This window comes from Mauremys mutica, chromosome 6 (assembly GCF_020497125.1).
Source record: "Mauremys mutica isolate MM-2020 ecotype Southern chromosome 6, ASM2049712v1, whole genome shotgun sequence".
Classification (NCBI taxonomy): domain Eukaryota; kingdom Metazoa; phylum Chordata; order Testudines; family Geoemydidae; genus Mauremys; species Mauremys mutica.
The window spans coordinates 28,350,652-28,363,064 of record NC_059077.1 but is presented as its reverse complement, the minus strand read 5'-3'; the positions used below and the strand labels follow the sequence as shown (position 1 = coordinate 28,363,064).

Genomic DNA, 12,413 nt, shown 5'->3' with positions numbered 1-12,413 from the left:
GTTCCATGCCACTAATCACTTTTGTCCCCCTTTCTGTACCTTTACCAATTCCAGTATATCTTTTTTGAAATGGGGCAACCAGATCTGCATGCAGTATTCAAGATGTGGGTGTACCATGGATTTATCTATAGGCAATGTCATACTTTGCCTTATTATCTATCCCTTTCCTAATTCCCAACATTTTGTTAGGTTTTTTTTGACTGCTGCTGCATATTGAGTGAATGTTTTCAGAGAACTATCCACAGTGCCAGGGGCTTCTTGGGGCATCAAGCTCACAGGAACTGAAAGCAGGAAGGCTCTCTGTCCCGTGTTCTCAGTCCTGGAGCCTAGGCAGCAAGGAGGAGGAGGACTGGAACCCAGAGGAGGAGGTAAACTGGGGCAAAAGTGCCATGGTGGAGACTTAGGTGGCGGTAGTTAGAGGGGGAAGTGGGATGAGGAACCAGGGAGGGACCGAAACTGCGAGCCAAGAGGCAGCAGTTGGGAGAAGAATGGGAGCCTAAACCAGGGGAATGGGACACAGAATCAAGAGGGCTGGTGGGAGGGGAATGAGACTTAGATGAGAAGCCAAAGTGGGGTGGAGGTGGAAGACAAAGCCTGGGACAAAAACATAATGGAAGGCCAAGAGCGAAGAGCCTATAACTCCTAAAGTATACTCTAGAACAAAACAAGGATTCTTAAATCTCAACATTCCTCTGCTGTCAATAAATACCCGTGAAACCCACTGGCAAACGTGTGTCTCATCTAACTAGTGCCTGGCCCATTTAAACAATTACAACCTACTACTACCAGTTACTCTTTTAAATGAAGCAGCAGAGATTTATTTAGATCTAAAGGTTCCAAGCCTGCTGATGGACCAAGTGGGTGTAAATATGGTGTTAACATGATAGAATTTCTGTTTTGGGGTTTTGTTTTTTTTAAACCTAGGAAGTTACATACAAAAACTGCATTAAAAGAGTGTTAAGGTTGTGAAGTTAAGTACCCAACAGCAAGGCAATGACAAAATTAAGGGAGCCCTTAAAATCTTAATTTGGCTCCCTTGTGCACATGCATTATGATACAGTCTTTAATTACATTTTTTTTAAAGTGGCCCCTTCATTCAGTGCTCAGGATGGATGGTGCTCAGTGAAGGAACAGCTATTCAATATTTCATTTCCTCATAATTCAGTTTCTGCATTATTGCACATCATTCAAGCTTTGTTATAAATATAGAATTATTAACTTTTTCAGGGGCTGTTCTATGGCACTCATTACTGTAGCATTTGAGTGTTTCACAAACATTACTTAATTTATATTCACAATTCCCCTGTGAGGTAAAATGTTATTATTCCCATTTTGCAGATGGGGAACTGAGGCAGAAAGATATTAATGTCAAAAGTGTCCAGAAATGTTGGGTGCCCAATTTTTGAGATCCTTTGTCCTAAATTTTCAGGGACCTGAATAGTTTATAGCACTTTATATGTCTAGGGCATCATTCAATTGTAGGCTTCAATTTATAGACTTCTTTTGTAGTTGTGAACATTTGGCAATTCTGCAAATCAGACCCCAGGTGTCTCAAGTTGGGCACACATAAAATGAGAAACAGTTGTGGCCATTGTGAAAACTTTATATTAAGTGACATTCTCAGTGACATACAAACTCTGTGGCAGAGGCAGGGATAGAATCAAACTCTCCAGGATGGCATTCAACTGTGTAAACAAGATTATCCTTCCTCTTCCTGAAGTCTCCAGCCTCATTCACTACATACCATCCAATTCTGCAGCAAACAAGGCAGACAACAGATTTCTTTACTACACATCCTTGATTAATTTCCAGACCACTGAATGAGGCAGAGGTTCTATGGAAGAAATAATATGTGACGATGTAATTAAAGATTGTATCATAATTCATATGCACAAGGAAGTCAAGTTAAGGTTGCACTGGTTCTACTCTGCGCTGACAAGGCCTCAACTAGAATATTGTGTCCAGTTTTGGGCACCAAATTTCAGGAAAGATGTGGACAAATTGGAGAAAGTCCAGAGAAGAGCAACAAAAATGATTAAAGGTCTAGAAAATATGACCTACGAGGAAAGATTGAAAAAATTGGGTTTATTTAGTCTGGAGAAGAGAATACTGGCTGGGAGATGGGACGGACAGACATCATAACAGCTTTCAAGTATATAAAAGGTTATTACAAGGAGGAGGATGAAAAATTGTCGTTAACCTCTGAGTATAGGACAAGAAACAATGGGCTTAAATTGCAGAGGGCTAGGTTGGACATTAGGAAAAACTTCCTAACTGTCAGGGTGGTTAAGCACTGGAACAAATTGCCTAGGGAGGCTGAGGAATCTCCATCACTGGAGATTTTTAAGTGCAGGTTAGACAAACACCTGTCAGGAGTGGTCTAGTTATTATTTAGACCTGCCTTGAGTGCAGGGGACTAGACTACGATGCTATTATTCTAATTCTGTCATTTCCTAACTTTTGAGTGTTTGACTCTGCAACCTTAACATTAATTTAATATAGTTTTTTAATGTAATATACAATGACACCAGTGAGATTCTTGATTCTGAAGACTATAGGATGAGAGGAACCAGCACCTTGATAATTTATATAGTTTTTGTGTGTTCCAAGTCTCACATTTTATTGGAAATACCAACAGATGAAGGCTAAGTGCATCTTCATATTTCATCAAATTTATTTTACCTAAATTTTAAATGGAGACATTGTTTCTGATATTCTTGCTTTTCTTCTTATGAATTGAATTTAAGTTTGGAGATTAATTAGAAGGTAAAGGAGGATTAATTTAGACATAGCTCCTAAATAGACATAAGGGTTTTTTTTGTTTTTTTATTGTCCAATCTCTCTTTTCCCCTTTTGGATATCAGATATTAACATGTGTTTTATAATGTGGACAAAAGTTGGAGAAATTCAAAGAGTATGCAGCTCTGTACTTTGTTCCAGTCTTCCATCTGTCACAAATTTTTCTGTGGAGGGAACCCCCTTTTGGCTATATGGGGAATGTACACACACGAGTCAATTACTCCATCCCTGCCCCAACAGGTGCTGCAGGGCATCTTTTTAGCGGGTCAGCACTCATCGTCTGACTGGGGCCTTGAGATTGCCTCATCCCTTCTCTATGTCCCGAGTAATGCCACCAAACAGCCCATAGCCAGCAAAAGGAGTTAAACAAGAGAAAAGTAAAGCAGCTCCCTCCAGCATACGGACCCCCCTTACTTCAGAGGGGCCCTTAAAGTATCAGTGTCCACTTTAGAGTTCACTAGGCTCCAGTTCTTTTCTCCTTCAACTCAGGATTTTTGCACCCTCCTTCTCTGAGGGGAGGGGCTCTGCAGTCAGTCAGTCCCCTCTCATGCACTGGAAAAGCTCAACAGTCTGTTCCCATCCCAGGGTTCCCCATCTGAGTAGAATTACTTCTTTTTAACTCCTCCTCCAGTCCTGGCACCATTTGCAGGTGTGACAGGGTGGGGCCACTCCAGCCCAAAGCAGCTCCTTATCCCCTTCCATGCTAGTGTAGGATCACTACATCACAGCATCTTAAATAAAAACCACTATGAAAATACAATTTTGTATTTGTTTGGGAAACAGGCCATTTCTTATTGATAAATAATTTCAGAAACTAGAACATATTTATAAGCAAAAAACTATTCTGTTTTTTCAAACTTTTTCAATATAAATGTGAACACAAGATGGCTCTCCTGTAATATGTTAAAATATAAAACCCTCATTAGATATTATGTGCATGCCTCTTTTTAAAAACTCATACTGTTTAGAAACTACACACAGAAAACTACATTCAAAGAATATTAAGATTGCAAAGTCAAGCACTCAGAAGTCAGGAAATGCTAGAATAAAGGTTGCCTGTGTCTGAGGCCATCCTTTCTTTTCCTGCAATCCTCTGTGTCATTCACAGTATATCTTCCAACATCTGCAACAAATAAGGCAGCGGTCCAACAGACCAAAGCCTCATTCATAGTACAATCCTGATACAACCCCAGAGCATCGTCCATCCTCTGCACTGAATGAAGTAGGGGTCGTGTGGAAACAAATAGTATGTGATCATGATAGGTTCAAGATAGAGCCCTGCACAGGACTAGTGTAGAGCCCTGCAGAGGGACTGGGATCCCATGGGTCCAGCAGAACCCGCTGCCATAATAGCAGGAGCAGGTGGAAGTAGGATTTTAAAAAGTCTGGTGCAGGGCTCTAGTCCAAACACAATTTGGAAACCTTTGCTGCATACATCTTGTGGACATTTTTATTAGATTTTAATAATATTTTTCCAACACCCTTGGATGGCTCTTGTCTTGCTTTCACTTTGGATCATCGGTGATTCTCACAAATGAGGCTACCCATTCAGTATACCCAGTAGGCAAGATGGGGGAGAGAAACTAGCTGCAGACTGAATCAATGCTTGCTGCTCCATCCCTGTTTGAGTGTAAGCCATTTGTGATTAAGAACCCCCAATCTTAAGAATTATGCCTTAATATGACCATGTCTGTAAGACATATCCTGCCAAATTTCCCATATGGTTATACCTGGGTGATTGACAATTAACTGTGGGCCCACTAGGAGTTTTGCCTACATAAAAAAAAGCAAGACTGTGCTCAATGTTTGCTGCTTCACTGGTTGTCAGGGGAGCAATTAACATCTGTTGTCTACACCCTTATATCTTCCCCTTCTCCACTCTCACATCACCAAATGTCTCTGAAAATCTCCTCTTGAACATCCTACCGCCTTCTCAAACTTTTCCAGCCCTGAAATTACCTTTCTTCCAGATCCTTCCCCTTTGCCTCTTTCTCTGTTGCTATTGGCAACTCCATCACCCCTCCAGTCTCCCAGGCTTGAAAGCTTGGCGTAATCTTCAAGCCTTCTTTTTACTTCTTCCTCTGTATCCACCCTTTTGCCAAATTCTGTCACCGCTTCTTTAACATTACCAAAATCTGACCTTTCCTGACGATCTGTACTGCTAAAACTCTTGTCCATGCCGTGGCTATTTCTCATAATTACTGTAATCATCTCCCTTTGGCCTTCTACCTTTCACATTGAGTCTCCTATGAGTTAATCAACATTCTCGTCTACTATACATTTCAATAGGACATCTGACTGGATTGGCTCCAAAGTCTTATAGAAAATTGCTTTATTAATAGGATAGCTTATGTTCCTTACTAAGTTATTATTTTACATTTTATGATGGAAGATAGTGGAATTATTTTTTGAATTGTCAAATACAAGAATTGAATCAACTGTTTTTTAAGCATGAAAATGACACTTACCCTCTTTTACTGACTCTTCCTTCGATTGGCTTAATGTTAATAACCTATTACATTTTTCCAGCTGAAGATCCAGAAGGCTATTCTTTCCATTAATTTCTAATATTTTCTTTAAAAATATTGAAATATATGTAGGTTAATGCTAAATTAAATCCTTTTGTTCTAAATTTTCTATCTAAATCCCAGGTTTTTCAAGTGACTGTTACAAAAACAAAAAACCAAAACAACCTCAAATCAAATCAAACCAAAAACCCACAACATTGAGCTGAGGTTTACAGAATAGTTCAGTGCCTCTCTCCCAGGTCTATTATTCTGAAATAATGATTTAGCTCAGGGGTCGGCAACCTTTCAGAAGTGCTGTGCTGAGTCTTCATTTATTCACTCTAATTTAAGGTTTCGTGTGCCAGTAATACATTTTAACGTTTTTAGATGGTCTCTTTCTATAAGTCTATAATATATAACTAAACTATTGTTGTATGTAAAGTAAATAATGTTTCAAAAATGTTTAAGAAGCTTAATTTAAAATTAAATTAAAATGCAGAGCCCCCTGGACCGGTGGCCAGGACCCAGGCAGTGTGAGTGCCACTGAAAATCAGCTTGCGTGCCATAGGTTGCCTACCCCTGATTTAGTAGTAAAGAAATGAATGAAGTTAGGTGTTAGAGGCTTGCATTGTAGATAATTAAAGGTTTAGGCTCCACTCTGATAATGGTTACTATAGTAATGGTCTTTCAGAGTGTTGCTTCTCCATATTCAAGCTCAGGGATGTCCCCTTCCAAGCTGCAGAGCTGTGGGAATCTTTGGGAAGCAGTACCCATTTGGGCTCCTTGAGCTCCTTCTTGCAGAACTAAATATTCAAGCCAAGGTTTTTGCTCTATACTTAGAAAACATCTTGTCCAACACCCTTGGTAGTACTGATGGGGGTTGGATGATAATGGGGCAAATTATCAATCACCTTGACTTTGCAGGCGATATCGTAGTGATAATGCCTCTGGAGGAATACAACCAAAAAGTTGCAACTAACCTGTACACAGCAGCAGGAGAACGGGGATTAAAAAAGAATGACAAAAGACCAAACTAATGGTAACATCAAAAAATCAAGCAATAGGCTAAACTAGTCATGACTGGTGTAGATATCGACCAAGTGGACAGCTTTCGCTATTGAGCTCCATCATAATATATGACAGCCATTATGATGATGACATCAACAAGCGCATAGCTAATGCCAGCAGAATGTTTGTGTGCCTGAATAAAAACATTTGTCCATGACAGCTAAAACCAGACTATATACACCCTTTTTGCCCACATTACTTTACAATTAGGAAACATGAGGGACCTGTGCCATACCTGTCTACTTAACCTTGTCATGCCTAAATGATGACATCTGTAGAAGACTCAAAGTGCAGTAGTTAACTACAATCATCAGAAGGTGCCAACTACAATGATTGGAGATGTTGCTAGAATAACCTCATACTGACACCCTAAAATTATTCTCTGTGGAAGAGTGCATGGTGAGAGAGGCCATGGATGTCCGAGGATAGAGTGGTATGTATAAAACCATCCAGGCAACCCCCTCAATAGGCTAAAATAGTAACTCAAAACTGATGTGGATGGAATCTGCTCATAATCTTGGCCCTATCCAACCTTGGTGTTGGAAAAGAGGAGATGAAGGTGATGATAATGACTATCGTTATAAAAGGACTGTGTAGCTCAACTGCCTCAATTTCTTCCACTAAACTCCAAAACATTATGTGTCAGATCCAGCTCCATTGAACTCAATGGGAATCTCTCAATTTCAGTGGAGTTGACGAAGGCCCTATATGAATAGAATTCTGAGGAAGGGGGAAGATGGGCAGGTAGTGTGACTATGCAGAGAAAATGTTTCTCTTGAAGTGGCCTCTGCATATTCCCACTGTGGGAATCTAGTGAGCAGTACAATCCCTTAGGAATTTGGGCTGAGTAGTTCTGATTAAATAAAAATTGCAGTAATATCTCTGAAAGTGTGCAATCTTTGAGAAAGTGATACATCCTTAAAATGAACTGCTTGATGCTTAGGAGATCAAACTTAAGAGAGGTCCTCACTGTTGCAGCAATTTCCTTGAACAATTTCTGCATGCAAGAAGTATCTGCATGACTTGTTCAAATGGAAAAAGCTCTTTGGTACTGAAGGAGTCTAGCACCAACACACCAGTAAGTGCTTACTTAATATCAGCAACTGATGCTGGTGAGGGCTGCTCTGTCATATTATCTAGAAGCCAAATTGGCCTCTGCCCTGATAAAGTTTTGGTACCAGAAGGGCCGCTTCTCTGAGATGTTCCCTGTGCCAATGAAATCTTGATGCTCATTGGTGAATAAAGCACCATGAGCCAGACTTTTAAAGGTATTTTGGCCTCTGAAGATGCAGATAGGCTACTAGTGGGATTTTCAAATATCTTTAGAAATCTGGCCCTACACCTGTAGACCTGATGAACCTGGCTCTGAAGTCTTTGGTGCCAGAGCTATCCCTGACTTGCTGGGCTTTAAATCTGAAAACAGCCCATTCTATCGCTATGCAGGGCAGATGCCTGATCCACTGTCAGACCCAGGATTATGTTTGTAAGGCCTTCCTTTATAAGCAAGGTACAGTGGTCCAGATCCTCAAAGGTATTTAGGCTCCTAACTTCCATTGAATTCAAGCCTAAATTCCCTCGTGGATCTGGGCCAAAGCCTCTTCTGCCGGCTTGTGTGAGCTGGAGGTATGAAGGCACAACACACTGTGTTGGAATCTGAAGAATGAGGATTCACCTGACAGAACAAATAACAAAAATATTTGTCTGCTTCTTGAAACACAGAAGAGCTTACTGTAAAGTGCTTAAATTGATCTTTATCTGAATCTTTGGAAGCCTCATAATCCATGACAAAAAGAGCCAATGATCCTGGCCTAGACAAAAATTAAATGCACGACGGCACAAACTAACATTTGCCAGCTAACTACAACAGAAATTAACAATAAAAATTAGAGGAGTTTTTGATAAGCTCCCCTCCCAAAATTGCTGTGAGTACCAAGAAGGTGCTTAGCCCAGGAATGCTGGCTACTAAGCTAACTGGGGTAGGACAGCCTTTTTACAGTGTTGGCTCCAAACATTCAGTGATGGGAGAGGATATTGTGTGGCACAAATAGGCACTGCTTTGGAGCAGATTTTCAAGTTCTGTGGCACTAGGGGACGCATTCCACAAGTATGACAACTGCAGATGACACATAGAAGAAAATTGCACTAAAAAAAGTGTTTAAAAAGATGTCACAAAGTGTTAACAAAAAGTCATTTCAGCTTAATTTTGTTACCTACCTTTTCTATCTGTGAGAAGTCATCTAAAAGTTTATCAAGATTTGCCACACTGATTTTCTTCATATTTGCTTCACTGGTGTGATTCATTTGTTTCTAGAAAATATCACCCAGCATTTATTGTATATAAAATTAACATTGATTTAAGAATTTATACTACTTGAGACAAATTCTTCCCTCATTCAGGGGTGCTGGAACAATTTTTATAGTGGGGGTGCTGAGAACCATTGAATCAATCTGTAAACCCTGTATATGATGGAAACACCTTCAAGCCATGGGGTGCTGCAGCACCCCTCACACCCCGAGTTCCAGCACCAATGCCCTCATTCATTTCATGTGTCAAAGGGATTACATAGGTGTGAATTTGAGCAAAATATGTCTTACCTTCAAATCAAATTAGTCTTGCAAATTAAAGTGAATTTCTATCCAACATAGAAATAGTTGAAATATTATATATAAAATCAGCTATCTTTATTCATATGCCAGGAAGTGTTGCAGACATTTTTCTAGATGTGCTACTTCCTATGCAACTATGAGAACCATTTTTAAAAATCATTCTCACTAGTATCCAAAGAAGAGCTCTGTGTAAGCTCAAAAACTTGACTCTCTCATCAACAGAAGTTAGTCCAATAAAAGATATTACCTCACCCACCTTGTCTCTCTAGTACCTTTAGTGACATTTCTAGGAATGATGTTTAGATGTCAGAAAGCAGAGGTAATGTTATGAAATAGAATGGTGGGCAATCTCATAAGAATTTGAATTTTCTGCTGAACTTCAAAACTAAAGCTGCAACCATATCGTCAACATACCATGCCAAATAAATATTAGTGCTTTACAAGTACAAAGAACTTTACAAACATTAAAAAAAATTAATCCGCAATACCCTGTGAAATAGATTGTCCCCATTTTATAGCTAGGGACATTGAATCAGAAAGGCTAAGTGACTTATCCAGACTACACAGTACAGTAATGGTTAAGACAGTTATGAGCTACTCCTTTATACCATGCTGCACCAATACTAGAACCAGTGGATCAAATGTTGTATTGCTTTATAACCTATATAATTCTACTGATATCAGTGGGATTTTACAGAGTGTAAATTAATATAGAATTTGGCCCACTTATTTTATGTTTATAATGTACATGCTGCCAGACTTAACTACTCAGGTTTACAGTCCTGCATAAATTCACTTTTATGTGTTCTTTTAAACCATGATTTGAGTGCAGGCCAGTGAGCCTTGTATTATAGCATATATTAACAGTTTTATGTCTCACAGTAAGGTGCGAATTTCAAAAGCACTCTGTGCTGGCCTAACTCTTTTCCCACTGAAGTGAACAGTAAAACTTCCATTGACTTAAATGGAACCAAAGGTCAGTGCTGAACACTTTTGAAATTTCACTCTAAGAACCTTAAACATAAATTTACAAGAAAGTCTCACTTGTAATAAATATTTATAAAGACAGTCTATATGCATTAACCTGAAGACCAGAAAGACCTGAACAAATTATGAGTGGGGACACGGTGCATTCGGGGGGGGAGAAGGAGGCGAGGAGCAGGGAGCTTGGCTGCCGGTCATGAGTTTATAGACCTCTATCATATCCACCCCTTAGTTGTCTCTTTTCCAAGATGAAAAGTCTCAGTCTTATTAATCTCTCCTCATACGGAAGCCGTTCTATATACCCATAATCATTTTTGTTGCCCTTTTCTGAATCTTTTCCAATTCCAATATATCTTTTTTGAGATGGGGCGACCACATCTGCATGAAGTATTCAAGATGTGGGCATACCAAGGATTTATATAGAGGCAATATGATATTTTCTGTCTTATTATCTATCCTTTCTTAATGATTCCCAACATTCTGATTGCTTTTTTGATTGCCACTTCACATTGAGTGGATGTTTTCAAAGAACTATCCACAATGACTCCAAGATTTCTTTCTTGAGTGGTAACAGCTCATTTAGACCCCATCATTTTATATGTATAGTTATATGTATCTCACTTTAGTTGCTTGGTCTTCAAAGGATATCCTGAGAATACCAAAAAAGGAGAGATACTGTTTGTGGATATTAAAGGTCAGTTTTTAATTGAGTGTCGCATTCTGCCCAGCTCACCTGTGAGTGTGCAAGTGTGGGAAAGGACTCATCAGTACCCAGCTCAGCCGAAGGCCTTATGGTCTCTAGCCAACCCAAAAGGGACAGTGGAACACGTTTGCCACAGTGGAAGGCATGAGCTGCCCCACACTTAGAGGGTGTAGTAATGGTCACACTGTTTGTGACAGGGAACCTTGGTGGCATTCTAACCTACCAACCCCCAAAGCCTCTTGGAGGCTATCAATAGGGAAATGTAGCTTTATTTTGTCTGCTCTTTATCTTTACAAACAGAAGTAGCAATTCTTACTTTCCTTTCTGTTAATAAGGCCCCGAGCCTACAAAGACTTGTGCTTAATTTTACACCCTGATAGGAGTCCTGTTGACTTCAGTTGGATGGCTAACTGCATAAAGTTAAGCATGTGTAAGTCTTTGCAGGATGGAGGCCTTAATACGCATAGTCATCTTCCAGTATGTTTGTTGTTTCTCCTGCTGTGAAAAGAAATAGAAAATTTAAATAATGGTTAAAAAAGGCATAAAGAAAAATGAAGGCAATTTATATAATAAATTGTACTGAGCTTTAAAAATATAAAATAGATTTGTGTTAAGTTAAAATATCTATTAATTTTGTGAATGTTTTAAAATTCACTCAGTAGGCTCCAGTATTTTCTCCCCTCCTGTGTGTATTTTTAGAGCTCTAAAAATTCTCATTGCAGGGATAGCTGAAGTATGGATTTTGCAATGTGGCACATAGCTCCCATGTCTTCTGTTTGGAATTATGGGCCACACAATGACATGGAGCCACTACGCAGGACTTCACAGATGAGTGTCCACACAAATGTGAAGATTTAAGTAGAGGGATGGACCCTGCCATGGCGATTAGGTATTCTGGGGTGCAATGTTGCATCATGCATGACCTATAGTGCTCACCGAGACCCTTTGTACAGAAGTGCCCACAGTGGAAAACAGAGGTCCCAGGATGCAATGGTCTGTGTCGAATAATGTTTCCACCTGAGCTCTCAGTACTAGGAGTGGCTGTAGTGCCTGCCCTAAACATCAGTAATAGTAATCCCTCACTCTTATACAGTACTTTTCATCAGTAGATCTCAAAGCCCTTTCTGAAGGCGGTCAGTATCATCACCCCATTTTACTGATGGGGATGCTGAGGTACAGGAAAGTGATGTGACCTGCCCAAATCACCCAGCAGGATTGTGCCAGGAATGGAACCCACTCTTCTGAGATCCAGACTAGTGCTCTGCCCCCGCTAGGCCAAGCACACAATATAGCCTGGCCTCTGGGATTCGGGTGGATGCACGCAGGGGCTCATCACTCCAGCCGCCATAGGAGCGACACCACTCAGGGTGGAAAACTACACTCCCCGGAAAAGGCACAATCAATGAACCTCCCCACAGCCAAACCTCCAGAAGGCTGGCACCCTGAGTGTTGGCAGGTGGCTGGCCCACCGCCCCCCAGTGCAAACTCCCCATGACCTCTGTGGGGTCAAGTACACCCCATGGCTCCAACACCCAGGAGCCGGGCAGTGGGCAGGCTCTGGAGGCACCCTTGGGGCCGCAGCATATGACTGTGGGGCACAGATGGCGAGTACCCAGAGTCTGCACCAGGCCCCCGATGAAAGGGGACAGGACCCAGCTCACCTGACTCCCTCCACACCCCTCGTGCCAGGCTGAGGAGCAGCGCTGGCGCCTTCCCAGACAGGCGGGCAAATCCCTCAGCACAAC

General features: G+C 40.7%; 1 protein-coding gene across 3 annotated transcripts in view; it reads right to left on the bottom strand.

Annotated features, from left to right (window-relative positions):
• The window catches only part of CCDC152 (coiled-coil domain containing 152), a 27,862-nt gene extending 15,449 nt beyond the window's left edge, over positions 1-12,413 (bottom strand). The window contains exons 1-4 of one of the 3 annotated variants that reach the window (XM_045020622.1): positions 12,330-12,403; positions 10,985-11,166; positions 8,589-8,681; positions 5,268-5,373 (exon numbers count right to left, since the gene is read on the bottom strand). In XM_045020622.1, coding sequence (XP_044876557.1) covers positions 5,268-5,373; positions 8,589-8,675 — 193 coding nt within the window. In that variant the 5' untranslated portion in view covers positions 8,676-8,681; positions 10,985-11,166; positions 12,330-12,403. Of the gene's footprint in view, positions 1-5,267; positions 5,374-8,588; positions 8,682-10,984; positions 11,167-12,329 lie in introns of all 3 variants that reach the window. The other 2 variants (XM_045020621.1, XM_045020623.1) reach the window with 2 other exon arrangements.